General features: G+C 39.3%; 1 protein-coding gene across 4 annotated transcripts in view; it reads left to right on the forward strand.

Moving 5' to 3' along the window:
* Dclk1 (doublecortin-like kinase 1) overlaps positions 1–17,530 on the forward strand; it is a 346,512-nt gene that overhangs the window by 297,924 nt on the left and 31,058 nt on the right. For all 4 annotated transcript variants that reach the window (XM_013031454.1, XM_013031455.1, XM_013031457.1 and 1 more), the window contains 4 exons: positions 9,859–9,992; positions 11,857–11,934; positions 12,306–12,402; positions 15,632–15,712. In XM_013031454.1, coding sequence (XP_012886908.1) covers positions 9,859–9,992; positions 11,857–11,934; positions 12,306–12,402; positions 15,632–15,712 — 390 coding nt within the window. The remainder of the gene's footprint in view (positions 1–9,858; positions 9,993–11,856; positions 11,935–12,305; positions 12,403–15,631; positions 15,713–17,530) is intronic.

Raw genomic sequence — 17,530 nt, forward strand, 5'->3', positions numbered from 1 at the left:
CCAGTACTCTCCAGAAAAAGGCAGTTTCTTAAAGACTCTGTAGGGGTTGAAAGTATGGCCCAGTTGTTAGAGCTTTTGCCAGTGAGAGAAAATGGCAGGTACAAGTTTGAGTCCCACTGTCGAACCAGAAGGAAGGAAGGAAGGAAGGAAGGAAGGAGAGAGAGAGAGAAAGAGAGAGAGAGAGAGAGAGAGAGGAGAATCTGATTGTTGTGGTTATAAATTTTCCTTTAGAAACTCTCTGTGAAGGATTTGTACCTCCCACTAAATGACACGTCTAGCTCAAGTACCTCATTGTGTTCAATGAATGATATGCAGTGATACATTCTTCTGTTTACTGTAAGGGGTGATCATCACAGTCTGTGTCCTAACTAACTCTTATTCAATTCTATTCACGGAACCTCTAAGCTCACAAGATAATGAATTTCCTGGTGCTTGAAACCTAAGACTCTTAGTCTCAAAATAAATGTGTGAGTAGCAGGATCACCCACATTGATTGACAAAGTGTGCATCTGAGAATGAGAAGAGTCTATGAACAAAACCACGCGTACGTAGATTTGTATTCAGTCCTTTCTATAACAATTCCTCAGGGTCCACAACTCCTGTGGAGTTACCCAAGTCTTCACTGCCGTGGGCCCAAATGTAGAGTGGTATAATATTTGTATATAACCTCCACTCTTCCCCATATATACATCCATATGTGTGTAAATGTATATATATATATGTGTGTGTATGTAATATATAGATATATACATACATATTACATCATCCTTAGATGACTTATGATACTAATACAATGTAAGGTCTGTGTAACTGGTATTCTATACATTGTTTGTACACTTGTGACAAGAAAAAAAGGTCTGTAACTGTTCAGTGTAGGCAGAGTTTTTTCCTAATATTTTCTATCTGTCTATCCAGAACCTCCAGATAACATGGAAGCAAGTCAAACTGTATTAGGAACACAATCCATCACAATGTGCTAATGAGTAGACTGGAGACTGCCCAAGCGAAAAGAGCCAGTGCTCTGCCTCAGTTCTGACATTAGCCTTACCCAACATCAGCATTGCCTGAGTCTCAAAGGTCCACCCAGTGAGGAGCCAAAGGACTCTACAGAGGTCTAAAGTTAGTCAGGTGAAATTTAATAAGTCATAAATATAAATGCCACCAGAATAAGTCATTTGGACATACTAGCTTTATTCATGACTACACAAGAAGAGTAATGGTGAGCTTTGCCTGACTGCAGGAAAATGGATATGAGTTAACAGAAGGCCTCAGCAAGACCATGAGACTCAGTGTGAGTCCAGTGTAATAGGGCTTCAGTGTATTCATGTGAGCTGGGCACCAGTGGCTCACGCCTGTAATCCTAGCTACTCAGGAAGCTGAGATCTGAGGATCGCAGTTGAAAGCCAGCCCAGGCAGGAAACTCCATGAGACTCTTATCTCCTAATAACCACTCTAAAATTAGAAGTGGGGCTGTAACTCAGAGTGGTGGAGCACTAGCCTTGAACAAAAAAATGTTCAAGGACAGCACCTAGGTCGCAAGTTCACCCCAACAACTCAAAAAAAAAAGTTTAATGTGCCCTTCACTTCCTTGCCTGGAAAAAGTGAAGAGTGTGACTATCCAAGGGTCCTTTACCTTCTCTCTGCACATTACCCATTGCAGGAATACTGATACACTGAGTTAGGGACCCAGGGTTCATCCAGAGAAGGAAAATGGAAGGCTCATCACATATCCCAAAGTAGAAGGGCTGTCAAGTAGAAGACAGACTACTTTCCTGTGCTATATTTGAGAGCACTAAACTCAAGCTAAAGATAAGACAGACATTAGTAGGGCAGAGACTTAGGGTTAGCATAAGAAAAAAGTTACCCCCTCCTTTGTTTTTCCCCTACCTTCCCTTTCCTCCCATCTCCCCAACTCCTCCCGCCCTTCTCCCCCCCTCCTCCCCACCTCCTCCTCCTGCAAAGATGTAAAGTTCATTTTCAACATACTGTCTTGTACATCTCATTGTTACAATGAGTCGTCCTGTATCCTTATTTCAGCATTTTCTTATTTCCCTTCCCTTCCCCAAATTAGAAAAATGTATATACAAGATGCAGGACACCGGAATTAAATACACTGACAACAGGGGTTGTACCATGGGGGAAGAACATACAAAAAAACAAAAAAAAATCACATAGTACATTATAAGTACATTAAAAAGAACAACAAGGAAGATAAAACCTCTTGTGTCCCTATCTTGGGGTTCATTTTGCTTAGCACCAGGTTATATGGTCATGTGTACATAGCTTTTGACCTCTTCTGCTTGTCCTAGACATATACTAGTTATTGCAGATTTAAAAAAAGAAATTTAAGATATTTACTGTGGGAGCTTCCAGGGCAAAATTGCCTACAAAATTACAACCCTGTAGATGTGAAGTAAGAAAATGTGGAGTTTTAAAATCTGTTTAGACTCATACTTTCTGAGTAAAAAGTATTTTCACTGAGTATAATCAAACCATCAAAAAAAGAAAAAAGTTTCTGATAGGTAAACAGTTTTTATCCTAGATAAGTTATTATTAGAAGTGTCCAAGAAGAAAACTGATCCATTTCTTATCATTGATCAATGGTTTAAAAAAATCTACTCTCTGAATTTGAATGAAAGCTGAAGAAAACAAAAACACAAATGACATTTTCTTGACATATTATTTGGTGTACTAGTGTGTCCATTTCACTTGTGTGTGTGTGTGTGTGTGTGTGTGTGTATGTGTGGACTTTTCTGCCTGTGATGGCTTTGAATCTTGATTCTCAGAACTCAGCCACCTGAATAGCCAGGATTTACAGAAATGAGTCACCAGTATCTGGTTTGTGTTCCATTTGTTTTTTGTTTTAAGCATTTATTGTGATCCTTGGTTATCTCATATGTATTGGAAGAATATAACATTCAGAGCTTAGTACAACATTAGACAGCCAAAGCCTTTATAGAAATATAACGTAAGGGAGGGAATCAGATCCATGTAAAGGGAAGTGTGTGTGCACGCGCGTGCACGCACACGCACGTGCGCATGCACATGCACAACCATCTCAATATTTTTGGTTGGAACAATCCCAGGTCATATTGAAACAGCTTTCCTCAGGGCATTAGACAGTTAAAAGGTGTAATGGTGTGGCAAGCAGACATTCTGGATAGAAATATGGATTCTGACTCTGCTACTTATTAGCTATATGACATTGGCAAGTTCCTTCCGTTCTCTGTCTCAATTTTCTCATCTGCAAAATGTCAGTAAGAGTAGTTAATGAGCAGGACTGCTGTAAAGATCATCTAGGACAATGTACATAGCATCTGCATCTCCATGGTGTTTCCTGTGTGCTCAATAAATGACAGTGGCAGTTATTGAAGTGAGGATTATTATGGTATATCTCAATAAGGGAATGTCTAGCAGCACATACAATAATTACATGAATTTATGCTCATTCACTTGGGAAAACATTCAGGATGTAGTATTCAATGGAGAAAGAAGAGCAGGAAAGAAAGAGAAAGTTCCAGAAAGGCATTGCCTATCATGTGAACAATGGTTATTTCTGGCTATCGAGACTATGAGTTTGGAAGAGCTTTTCACTTTGTAAATGGCCTGTCATTTCCAATGTTGCCTGCAACGACATACCGGATATTATTTGTGTGACAAACATGTAACATTTTTTTAACTGCAATGCTATTAAGTTCCCATAGTTTTGGCAAAGTCCTAGGATACAATTCCTCGTAGGATCCGGAATGTACGTGCTTCAAGTATCACCATGCAGCTGCACAAAACCCCCTTATAGATAGCTTCATGACTATTTTAAATCAAGGATGAAAATCAAATTTCTTGGAGTTTCCGTTCACTTCATCATCTTTTCTTCAATTTCCAGTGATTTTATTTTTCCTTTAATATGATAACTTCTTTTCAGATTTTCTTTCTGACTTCCAGGCAACTTCTCTTGTCTCCATTATTTTTTTCATGAGTGTTCAACATGTGGGTATAAAATGTTTTCATTGGAATTTATTTTTCCAGGATGTCTAATTCCAAAGTATGTGATTATAAAGTACCTTTTTTACAAAATAGCTCCCTACTCAGAAAGCATCAGAAAGGCCATATACTATGGATGGAGGAAATCAATGTCTTTTTAAAAGGACTTCTTATATGGTAAAAGAGTAAATTGACCTTTTTTCCATGGCTTTTTCAATTTCACGCTAGTTTTGTTCAAGTCTATTTGGTGAAATCATTTTTAGTACCTATTGAGCTGATCTGTGAAAGCTATTCGTGGTTACTAATGATTCATTAGCCAACATTTCAACAGGACTACCCTTGAATTTGTAGCAACATTGAGAGTTATGGTTTTTTTTCCCCCAACACATCTGTTACATTAGTCAACTTTTAGTTCTCGATTATGGAAATCCTTGAAACCATTTGCCTGGGCTCAGGTTATCTGTGGATTTTCATATTATTTTATGGCCACCGGCTGCATTTTATGACTATATATTAAATGTTTTATTCTTTCAAATAATGTTTCCAAATGGTCTCAATTTCCCATCCAGGGGAAATCCTGCATATATACATAACCATTCATCAAATTACAGCAAGCACAAAACCCTAGATAAACACAGAGGATACGAAAATAAAACCCTTTTTCTTTAAAGAAGAAAAGTAGGAAAGAAAGAAGGGAGGGTGGGAGAGAGAGAGGAAGGAAGGAAGGAAGGAAGGAAGGAAGGAAGGAAGGAAGAAGGAAGGAAGGAAGGAAGGAGGGAGGGAAGGAGGGAGGGAGGGAGGGAAGGAGGGAGGGAAGGAGGGAGGAAGGAGGAAAGGAGGGAGGAAGGGAGGGAGGGAGGGAGGGAGGGAGGGATAGAATAAGCCACCAAATCTCGATCCCCAACCTTTCACTATATCTCTTCTTGGTAGGACATGGCTTCAGCTTTTAATTGGAATATTTTTCATAATTGCTGTCATTTAACACATTTAGTCTGTCAAACCATGAGATGTCTTTATAGCCATATAATAAACCCTAGAGAACAACTTCTCTGACTGTAGCCATCTGCAATGATCACAAGAGTAGCTTACAAAATATTGACAGTCTTTATGGTAACAGGATACACATGGCAACCCACAATTATGTGTGGCTGCATTCAATTAGTGCTGTACAATTACACCGTTTTATTGCTTAGTTAAAACAGTGAAAGCACTCTATACTAGGTAATTTGCACTAATCCTCATCTCTTTAATAGCCCCTCGGTGTTTAAAATGTTGGGGACCCTCTATAGTATTTAAAGGTCCTGAATTGAACATTAAGTGTCTCACATTGTGAACACTCCTTGACTGACAATTAACATACTCCCACTTCATGTGTAGGTCATGGCTTATAGAGGCTTTAAAATATAGCCAAATGTTCCTTATCCAGAGCAACCCCACTCAACGAACCAGGGTGTCCAAGTCTATAAAGGCAACTTGCTAATGTCCTTTCTGAAAATGTCCAGAATGATGAGAGTCACTGAGTTGACTCAAGGCAGAATTGATTCTGAGAGTTTTACCAACCAGACTGGGGATTTCAGAATGGGAAATTGTAAGAGGCCTTTTTGATTTCTAATCTTAATTAAACACTTGGTTTAAAGTGAAGGGATAGCTTCTCTTTAGGAAGATACTTAGCAGAGATGGTTTTGCGAGAATGTGTGTATATGTGTGTGCGTGCATGTGTGTGTGTTTGTGTGTGTGTGCTTGAAACAGATGTGTTGAACAAGCTATGATTTTTTAACAAAGTTTGGTTACATTCACAAATGGCCTTGCTCATAGCCCTCTTCAACTGGCTCTGTCAAAGAGAAGGAGAGTATAGCTGGGTTTGCAGCTGGCACTGGTGGTGAGCCCCGGATGTAAGCCGAGGAAAGGGGAATTTCCTATTGGAAGAGAAGGAGCACTGAAACATATTGTTTCCCATCCTTCTCCCAAAGTGTTGAGAGGGAAAACTCCAACTCCACAGTAACCTTGTTTTCTTCCCTCCCTGACAAGAAGTAAAACAAAATTTTATACTAGCGCTTGGCCATGCATTTATCTACAAAAACATTTGTTGAATCACTTCTCAGGTATTTTTGCCATGAAATGTTTTCAATTGCGTACAATGTTTTTAGTGTTTAGTTTGTTTTTGTTTTGTTTTTGTCTGTCTTAAATGTCACTTGAGCCTCTATATAGTCAAGAAAATTTTACTGCCACACGAGAGGGGGAAGGAATTATATAAGTGACTAAAGAGAGATTTTTAAAAAATTGAACATCAGAATTATAGATTCAAACTGAGAGTTGGTGGCTTATACATCTAATCCTAGCTGCTCAGGAAACTGAGATCTTGAGGATTTTGATTCATGGCTATCCCAAGCAAGAAAAAAATTCCATGAGATTCCATCTCCAAAATAATTAGCAAAACCTGGGCTGAAGGCATGGTGCAAATAGTAGAGCACCAGCCAAGTAAGCATCCCAAGCAAGCAGGAGACCTATAGTTCGAACCCAGTTACTAGAAAAAATAATTACAGCTTCAAACCAGGAACTTGAGGCCCATGTCTGTAATCTTAGCTACTTGAGAGGATTGATCAAGCAAAAATTTTGTTCTCACTAACTTTTTGTTCTTGCAAACAGCCAATAGCTGGGTATAGTGGTGCAGGCCTTACACAGGAGGCTGAGACCAGAAGAGATTCTGGTCAAAAACAAATTCTCAAAACCCACCTCTACTGAAAAATCTTAAGTATAGTGGTATGTTCCTGTCCTCACAACTATTACCAGGGAGAATCACAGTCTAGGGCAGCCTAAACAAAAAATGAGACCTTATCTCAAAAATACACAGAGAGGGGCTGGGAAGGTGGCTCAGTGGTAGAGCGCTTGCCTTGCATGCTCAAGGCCCTGGGTTCGATTCCTCAGCACCACATAAGCAAAAAGAAAAAAGCCGGAAGTGGCACTGTGGCTCAAGTGGTAGAGCACTAGCCTTGAGCTGAAGAGCTGAGGGACAGTGCCCAGGCCCAGAGTTCAGGCCCCACGATCGGACCCAAAAAAAAACAAAAAACAAAAATACACAGAGAAAAAAAATGAGCTGAAAGTATGGCTCAAATAGTCAAGCATTTGCCTATCAAGCACCAATACATATGTGTATGTATATATGTATATATATATGCATATGGTATATGTTTATATATACATATGTACACATTTCTATATGTTCAACATATTTAAATATTTTAAGCCTTTATAAAAGTGTAATTATTTTAGGTTCTTCTGAATTTTTTTTTACATTGTAAGTAACATTTTAGTGACATTTTTTGGCTCTCATTTTTGTTTGTTTTATGGTGCTGGGGATTGAATCCAGAACCTCACGTTTGTTCTTAATTATTGAAACCTTTAACTCTACTGCTCATTCATATTAAATGTGATTAGTACATGGCTATAGTTAGATGGATTCCTAGTAAAACCCAGATGCTCATAAACAAAACCCTTTCTACATGTAAGAGAATTACATGGTCATATTCAGAACTGTAATGGGACTTAATGACTAGATCCTCCAACATCTGGTTTTGTCAAACTCCTGAATGAAGTTAGGTGATATAGGCATTATGGTTAGATAAAAAGCTACAGAATTCTTGTATAAATGAGGTTGAATAGATCAAAATCTGGATAACCTCACAACGCACACATCGTGAATGTTTAGTCCTAGAAGAACATCAAAGCAAGAAGTTATTAGTAAGAAAATGAAATGAAGGAAATAAACAATTCTGCTCTATCTGGGAAATAAACTAGACAGACAATTTACTAGATGTTTCCAGCTCACATTTCTGTTCATTAAAAACATTTGCTTATTATTTAGATGACCAGAAGAGCTGGCATGAGAGAGCTCCCATTTAGTGTTTGCTTTTGCTTTTGCTTGAGAGCACGTAGACTGGGAATAGTATTGTGTTGTTCCAAAGTCTTGATTCGAAGCCGTTTGTCATAGCCAGGGCTGCATGGCTCCTTCATTAAGTAAGAAGGACAATCACAGACAACAATAGGACACATGGCTTCATTGCCTTAACAACCCAAGTGTAGGTAACCACACAAGTCTTTGGATGCTTGCTCTAGGACAGCCCAAATTTGACCATGATGCAGAACCTTGGGGAAGAAGACTCCATGTTCTGAGTGTAGGCAAGATGTAAAACAATCATTTCTACAGGGATAAGACACTTCTCACTGCAGAGGAGAATCAGGTTGCCTTCCCTTGCCAAAACAGTTGGATTCAAATGGCCATTGCTGATAACTGCAGCTTAGCTAGCCAGACATCTGTACTCTGTGCTGCAGTGGAATGCAAAGTTAATGTACTTTTTTCCAAAGGCAGAAAGACACAGCACGTGGAGCATAACTGTGCTCCTGATGTGTAGAGATGCATCTCACTGTGCAAGAGATTCAGACTACAAGAACAGATGATCATAGAGTGATAACAGAAAAATATGCCAGCCTTGACTTGCTAGGTGAATTATTTTGATGTATGTAGAAAACTTCGCCATTTCTTTGAGGCCCCTCCTTGAAGATTGCCTGGGCTGGAAATACTAGAATTATAAATTATTGTGATTTGTTTTCCTTTATCTTATTTATTCTAGGACAAAGGCCCTGACAGGATACAAAATGACCTTTGATCCTTTCTTAGCAATCAATAAAGTTGCTTGGCATGCTTTTTTTTAAACATCTACATTTGATTTGATCATGAATTAGAATTAAAGGAGTATGAATACTTACCTGAATCCCAGGCATTCTTGTTTTGATTTGTTGGGTGAGAGACTGGAAACTTTTACTACCTTAATAAGGAAATCTGGACTGCATGCTGACTCAGCACCTGATAAATCTTTCCAAATTGCCACAGGTGAAATGAAATGTTAATATCCCTTTCAATTATTAATAAAAAATTGTAAATAGATCTTGTCGGAAACACAGAGCACTGAAAATAAAGTAGTTTAATATGTGTGTAGGTATTTTAGTTCATTTTCTAAAGAACTACATGTCTAAAACTTTTAGATATTGCAATGAAGAATAAATAATGAAGAATAAATTGTAGATATGGCACTAGATATTTCTAAGTTCCATGTTACTGAGCAAATAGATTTTAATTGAAGGGAAAAAGTCAAATACAGATAAGGAAAAGGGGGATAATTATTCACAAACCTACCACTCAGAGACATATACACCAATAGTATATCATTTCAAATACTTGTTTTTGCACATTCTTTTTTCCTTTTAATGGACAATTTCCACAAAGCTATCCTCACACAAACAATTCATTTCAGCCATAATCCCAATCACCATTTTAATTATTATGTACATCATATTATATGAATGATGGTTCACTTGCTTAACCAATTTTGTTTTCTAGTCCTTTTATATTTTTGTTTGTTTGCTTGCTTGCTTGGTGTGTGTGTGTGTGTGTGTGTGTGTGTGTGTGTGTGTGTGTGTGTCCAATACTGGGCTTCAAATCAGAGCCTGTACCCTGTCTCCTTAACTTTTTTTGCTCAAGGCTGGCATTCTACCACTTGAGTCACAGTTTCACTTCCAGCTTTTTAGTGATTAATTGGAGCTAGGAATCTGTCAGGTTTTCTTTCCCAGGCTGCCTTCTAACCTTGATCTCAAGATCTCAGCCTCCTGAGTAGCTAGGATTATAGGCAAGAGCCACCAGTGCCCAGTTTTAAAGTAAAGAACGATGTTCTTGTGTAGTATCCTTGCATTATTGCCTAATGCTTTTGACTCTGTGAATAATAAACTTAAACCACAGCATTCCCCATTTCTTCAGGGAAAAGCTGTGAACTGTTGATTTGAAGGCAATGGGTTTTTTTGTTTTTGTTTTTGCTTTAATTTTAGGTTTATGAACACCAGGATGGGAGTAAATCACTGAAGCTGGGTGACTTTGGACTGGCCACAATTGTTGATGGCCCCCTGTACACTGTATGTGGCACCCCAACATATGTTGCTCCAGAAATCATTGCTGAAACTGGGTAAGTGCTTCACCTGTATTTCAAAAGACCTCACAGCATCAAGAACAAGAAATGTAGTACTGTGCTCTTGCACCTACACAGAATTAGATTTCATGGGTTTTCTTTCTTTCCTTCCCTCCCTCCCTTCTTTCCTCCTTTCTTTCTCCCTCCTTTCCTTCCTCCCTTCCTTCCTTCCTTCCTTCCTTCTTTCCTCCCTTCCTCCTTCCCTCCCTCCCTCCCTCCCTCCCTCCCTGCCTGCCTGCCTTCCTTCCTTCCTTCCTTCCTTCCTTCCTTCCTTCCTTCCTTCCTTCCTTCCTTCCTTCTCCCCCCCCCCACTTTCTTTCACTTACAATAGGGGCCGTTTTCTCCATCCAGTTGCCAATTACTGTAATCCGGTTTAAGGTTTCTATTTGGCCTTTGGTTAAAAATGAAAGTTTAAAAAAAGATATCAAGCACAAAGTTAAACTTGTTAGGACTCACAGCAAAAACATACATCAATGGTAATTAACTGCCTTCTGGAGATAAAAGAAACAGATACTGCTGTATACAGTATGCAGTTATTATAGTTTTTTTTCCTTCAACCTCCCTTATCCTGTCTTGGTCCCATTTTCATCCTCTTAGTGATCCATCAATTTCTTCGGGAGTGTAAATACCCTTAGGCATGAGAGAGTTGTTAGCTATCTACTCGTTTCTGTGTACAGAAGACATTGAATGAAATTACCTTAGAATGTGGGGAGAAAAAAAGTAGGATAACCTGTTACTTACCAAGGAGCTACCATCTGCCAGGTCGTAAATTCATTTCCTTAAATTCATTTTCCTGTAAATAATCCTACTTCCACTTTGCACATGGATACAATGAAACTCTTCAGATGGGTGAAATCACCTATAACCTCATGACTCAGTGGTTAGGATAATATTTGTACTTGGGTTAACCTGAGACAAATAGTCTTTTCCCACAAAGAGCTATTTCTTCTTTAGGGCCATAGTCAACATTCTGAAATGCTGTTCATCAGCAAAAAAAAAAAAAAGAGAGAGAGAAGTATGGGGGAGGAGAGAGAGAGAGCCCCATTATCCTTTTTCTTTTTTTTTTTGTCAGTCGTGGGGCTTGAACTCTGGGCCTGGGTGCTGTCCCTGGGCTCTTCAGCTCAAGGCTAGAGCTCTACCACTTGAGCAACTTGAGTCACAGTGCCACTTCCAGTTTTCTGGTGGTTGATTGGCAATAAGAGTCTCGTGGCCTTTACTGACCAGGCTGGCTTTGAACCGTGATTCTCAGATCTCAGCCTCCAGAAGAGGATAGCTAACAGCTAGCTCTCTCATGCCTAAGGGTATTGAACACTCCAGCAGAAATTGATGTATCACCAAGAAGATGAAAATGGGAGCAAGACAGGATAAGGGAGGTTGAAGGAAATAACTACAGGAGACTATAATAACTGCATGCTGCATACAGAGGAGCTAGGATTACAGACATGAGCCACTGTCGCCTGGCCCATTATCTTTTCACTGGCAATTCCAACCTTTACTTGGACCCACATGACAGTCTCCATTATAACCAATTGGACATAAGTTTTCTCATGGAACTATGCACCCAAAGAGCAGAAAGATAGAATGCATGAGGAGGGAACCCTAACTGGCAAATCCCTAGGGTGAGATATGAAGTCATTGGGGATTTTCTAATTCTCAAATTTGAGTAATTCAAACGCCAACATAGTACCTTGCCTGATTTCACTGAAGGGTTTTTTTTTTAATTGTTGTTGTCTGTTTGTTAGGTTGGGTTTTTGATTGGATGGTTTTATGTTTTGTTTGCAATTGGGGTCATCTAATTTAGCATGCCCTACAATTAGCCCTGGCTAATTTTGCTAACTCTAGTATCACTTATTTTTTCCAGATATGGACTAAAGGTGGACATCTGGGCTGCTGGTGTAATCACTTACATCCTCCTTTGTGGTTTCCCTCCATTTCGTGGGTATGGATAGCAATCTCTCATTCAGCACCAACAAAGAATCTCTATAGTCTCAGAGAATCTATTGGCCCTTCTCACACAAAGGAGCTGGTGACAGAAAGAACATCATAATTTCCCTTGCAATGCCTCTTCTTTTATTCCATGTTGTGTGTACTAATTTGTATGCCCTCCATAATTTTTTCCTCCTTTAGTTTAAAAATTAATTCTTTCTTCATTGACAAAAAAGTTGCACTTTTCAATAGCTTTAAAATTTTTATTTAAAAAAATGTTTTACACACTTAAGAGGAAAAAGCTCCAGTGCTTTGAATGACAAGAAATATCAGCCCTCAGCTGAGATTTCAGTGCTTTTTTCTCCTTGCCATTCATCTACACAGAGGTGGTGATGACCAGGAGGTGCTGTTTGATCAGATCTTGATGGGGCAAGTGGACTTTCCTCCTCCATACTGGGACAATGTTTCTGATTCTGCAAAGGTAGGTTTCCAGTGCCTTCTTTCATGGAGCCTGGATGTCTTAATGAAATGGTTGATTCCCAATCCATATATTCAGAGACCAATGATGTCATAAATGGTGATTTGACAGACACTGTAGATGTTATTACAAAGATTTGACAGACATTGAGTGTTAGTAATAAGTGATTGAGTGCCTCCACCTTCACAAGGCCTCGTAGGGTCTCCACCCTTGCCAGGCTTAAACCCATCTCAGATTTCTTCATGACATAATTCCTTGTTTCTTGCCGGCCTTTCTTTCAAAACTCTCATTTATCTCTCTTTCCTTCCTTCCTCCTTAAATATATATATATATACATATATATGTATATATTTCTAAGGTTTGAACTCAAGGTTTCCTCTTTTCCAGGCAGTTGCTCTACCTTTGAGCCATATCTCCAGTCCTATCTTGCACTTTTTTGTGTCAGGCCTGGGGTTTGAACTCAAGGTTTTGGCACTGTTCCTGGGCTTTTTTTTTGCCTAAAACTAGCATTCTACCACATAAACCAGCGCTCCACTTTTGGCTTTTTTTGTGGTAGTGTATTGGAGATAAGAGTCTCATGGACTTTCCCACCTGAGCTAGCTTAATACTATGATCCTGAGATCTCAGCCTGTTGATTACAGGTGTGAGCCACCAGTGCCTGGCTCTGCACTGTTTATGCTTTTATTTTTTATTCTTTGAGATACGTCTTGCTTCCTGCCAGGGTACACACCTGGACTAAGAGTCTACTGTTTTAAGTTTCTGCTGTAGTTGGATCTCAGGTGTGTACTACCGTGCCCTGCTTCTTTTGTTGGAATGGAGTACCTTGAGTCTCATGGACTTTTCCATTGGGGCTAGTCTTGGACCTCAGTCCTCTCAATCTCAGCTTCCTGTATAGCCAGGATGATGGTCTCAAGCCATCATACAGTACTTTCCCACACTACCCATATTACCTTGTTTCCAGTTGTAGCTCGTAAGCCATGCCTAACTTGCTTTGTCTTCCTTGTCTGCTTTTCTGTGTCCAACTGAAATACTGCATGACTACCTATCTGTATTTATTTACCTAAAGAGATATATAGACATACATACCTAGTAGGTTATGTCCTATGTATGTAGTTTCCTTCCAAACTCTCTCCTCCATGATGTGAATTCTGTGAAAGTGCATTGAACTTATTGTTATGTCATCTATATGTCTATATCACGACTGGCTCATAACTACTGGTCAATGTGCACTCAGCAAATGAGTAATCTATGAATAAGTCATAGTCATACATGCAAATAAGCAAAGGGAAGAAAGCTCAACCTCAACATAGTTTGAGGTGATCAAAGGCTCTATGGGGAAGCCATAACTTATGTGAAACCTTGAAGGATAACTGGAGTTACAGTTAGGAGAGAATATGGTGAATGAATTTCAGTGCCACTAAACTAAAAGATCAACTTCTGAGAGGGATGGGTGGTGGTGATGGTTGCACAACAATGTCAATGTGAATATATTGAATATAACTGAATAGACGCTTTGAAATGAGTAAAGTTGTGACTTTTGCGTTCATTTCAACATATTTTTAAAATAGTAGTAGTTCAACATCTTAAAAACTATAAAAAATTTACACTGAGATGATCAACTTTGGGGAACAAAAGTGAAATCTTTTAATTAATTAAACGTATGCAGACTGACTATCTTTAACTTTAAAATAAAAAATACTATGAAATGTGAAACTTCGAGTGCCCCCATAATGTCACAACTGGAAAATTCCACAGCTGACGTTGTGTGATACATCCTAGCCAAAACCTAGTTAGGTATGCTAACATTTTTGTGTGAAATTATCTTTGGTCTATGTGTATAAGGTATATGTGAAATATAAGGTAATCTTATGTTTAGACTTGGGACCCATCCTCAAGATATTTTATGATGTATATGTAAATATTTCAATATCCAAAAAATAATCTGAACCACTTTTGCCCCTAAAGATTTTGAATAAAGGACACCTGGCTTGTATCATTTTCCAAGTACTTACAGTTTCGGAAAATTTGGTATTAAACAATAATTATCTTTGGGGAATTCAATTTGTAGGACTTACGTTGTCCTAAATATGACTTGGCCACTTTGCATATAGAAAATGGTGCATATTAGAGGCAAGTCTCTTATTTCCTCAGCTTCCTACAAATCCCCCTCTGGACTAAGGGAAAGTAGCTGAGATGATATATTTGCAGGACTGAATGAAGCATTCGTATCTATCATTGACTCTTCAGTAACTTGCCCAGTGCTTACCAACTCTATAACTTGAGAGCTCAAAGACATTGATGTCTCCTGAATCCCCAAAGCACCTAGCAAAAAACATCACTCTTGGGCATTGCTTTAATAACTCCTGGTCCAAGTTAAAAGGAACTGAAGAAAGCTAAAGTAGGCTTTTCATCAGTGGATGTGGATCATGCCCATCCCACGTGGTCCTCAAGCCTGAAGATATCAGGAACTGGGTGTTGCATGTGTAACTATTTTGTTTCTTGGGAACTTCTTGTCCAAAGTGGACAGATGCAAAACAAAGTCACTATGAGCTCAGCTCACTTGGAGCTTGTGAGGAAGTTTCCTTCATTTCAAACACCATCAAATTGGTTGCTTCCTCATAGTTCTTTTTCCTTTCTATAGACTGTCTGGAAAGTTTTGGATCAATCTAAACACATTTACTTAAATTTGTTTGGCTACTGAAGCGGGTTTTCACAGTCTGGCGCTGTAGCTCAGTGGTAGAATGTGTGCATTCATGAACCTTGGTGTTCAATCACCAGGGTTCTTGTTTTACTGGCTAGATAGTAGCACTTCTGTCCTCCTTTATTCCAGAAATTGGGAGAAAATAAATTCATTGTTCCTGTCATCTGCCAAAGTAAAAAATATTAAAGTATTTTTTGCCACGCAACTTCTATAAAATGAAATAAGAAATCAATTTGAATTGCACTCCCCTTTCTAGTCTTTAACAAGTAGGATTCTTTAACAAGTAGGATTTATTTCTCCTCCATTACATATTTGGATACCAATTTCATTTTATTTTACTATCAACTATCAGCTGTACGTTTATAGTTTCAACTTTGAAGGTGTTATTCAGCTACTCAGGTAGAGTTGACACAGTTAAGATCAGAGCTTTTACAGGTGCTTTTTGAGTCTAAAAGAGAAGGCCCATATTTGTGAACACCCAGCTTTTCATCTTCAAAGCCGAATAAATGGAGTCTAATATTCTTTTCACAGGAGCTCATCACCATGATGCTGTTGGTCAATGTGGATCAGCGATTTTCAGCTGTGCAGGTCCTTGAGCATCCCTGGGTTAATGTAAGTAGCTCAAAAACTTACTCTCTTTTCCTGTACTTCTTTTTTAAAATTGTTTGCCAATTGCTAATGATACCACTTCCTTTTAATGTGCCCATACCGGGGCTTGAATCTAGGCCTAGGGCATTGTACCCTTAGTAAGAGTCTCACAGCCTTTCCTACTCAAGCTGGCTTGGAATCCTGGTCCTCAGATCTCAGCCTCTGGAGTAGCTAGGATTACAAGTGTGAGCCACTGTTGCCAGGCCTACCACTCCTTTATAAAGTGCTATGCTTGGCTTTGTCCCATCCATGGAATGTGCCAGGTCTGTTATAAGAACCTATAGTTGTTCCGTGAGGGCATTTGGTTCCAATGGACCTGCTTTCCAATTAGAGGTGCCTGAGCTCCTTTTCCTCCCACCTTACCACCTGCCTTCCCTGGTTCCGGTTAGATCTGAATAATTATCAGTAAGACAGAGCATATTGTTTGAGTCTGTCTTGCTTTTATGTCATTTTAGCCAGAAGTACAAGTAGCCTAAAGGTTTCTACGTGACTATTGGAGCACACCAGTTCAGCACTTCTCAAACTTGGAGTGTGCTAGCCAAGCACCTAGAGAGCTCCTTAAATGCAAGTTCTCATCTGGCTAGCTTGAGGTTGTACATTTCTAAGCTCATAGATGTGGCTGCCCTCAAGGGTCTAATGATACTCTTTTAGCAATGAACAAAGTCTCCAGAACAGAGTGTGATTTTTTTTTTAATTTTTGTTCTTGTGCTGATACTAGGGCTTGGCCTCAGGGCTTGGGTGATATCTCTTAGCTTTTTCACTAAAGGCTGGTGTTCTACCACTTGAGCCACACCTCCACTTCTGACTTCCTGTTGGCTAACTGAAAACAAAGTCTCATAAACATTGCTATCCGGGCTGGCTTTGAACATCAAGCCTCAGATCTCAGCCTCCTGAGTAGCTAGCATTACAGGTGTGAACCATTGGCACCCATCCTGAGTCATTGGGTTTTTGTTTGTTTGTTTGTTTTTGGTGGGAGTAGTGGTGACTGGGCTTGAACTGGACGCCCCTGAACTCTTTCTGTTTAAGGCTAGCAGTCTATCATTTTGAGCCACAGCTCCACTTCCTGCTTTCTGGCAGTTCATTGGAGATAAGAATTTCATAGACTTTACTTCCCAGGCTGGCTTTGAACCACAGTCCTCAAATCTCAGCCTCCTGAGCAGCTAGGATTACAGGCATGAGCCATCAACACCCAGCCTGAGTCAGTGTTTTATATCTTTCTACAAGTGATTAATAAGAGTTTTTAATGAATAATAACAATACTGATAGAGTGCTTAACTTTAGGAGTCTGCTACATTACTTCAATCACTTCATAGGCATTAACTGATTGTGTTCTTCTTCCAAATTTAAAACTTTCAAATCTAGTTACTATCATAAGATTTGAATTTCGAAACAGACTTAGGGCCAGGGCCTCAAGGTGGTGGCTACCACCTGTAATCCTAGCTACTCAGGAGGCTGAGTTCTGAGGATCTCAGTTTGAAGTTGCCTCTGGCAGGAAAGTCCAGGAGATTCTATCTCCAGTGAATCAACCAAAAGCTGAAAGTGGAGCTATGGCTCAAGTAGTAGTGCACTAACCTTGTGCCAAAAGCTGAGTGAAAACAGGGAGCCCTGAGGTCAAACCCCAATCCTGTCAGAGAACTAAATTAAAGAAACAGACATGGACATGAAGAAATGCTCAACCTCCCTAGCCATAAAAGAAATGCAAATCAAAACAACATTGAGATACCACCTCACTCCAGTTAGAATGGCTACAATCAAGAACTCTAATAACAACAGATGCTGGAG

Source organism: Dipodomys ordii, unplaced genomic scaffold (assembly GCF_000151885.1).
Source record: "Dipodomys ordii isolate 6190 unplaced genomic scaffold, Dord_2.0 Scaffold140, whole genome shotgun sequence".
NCBI lineage: Eukaryota > Metazoa > Chordata > Mammalia > Rodentia > Heteromyidae > Dipodomys > Dipodomys ordii.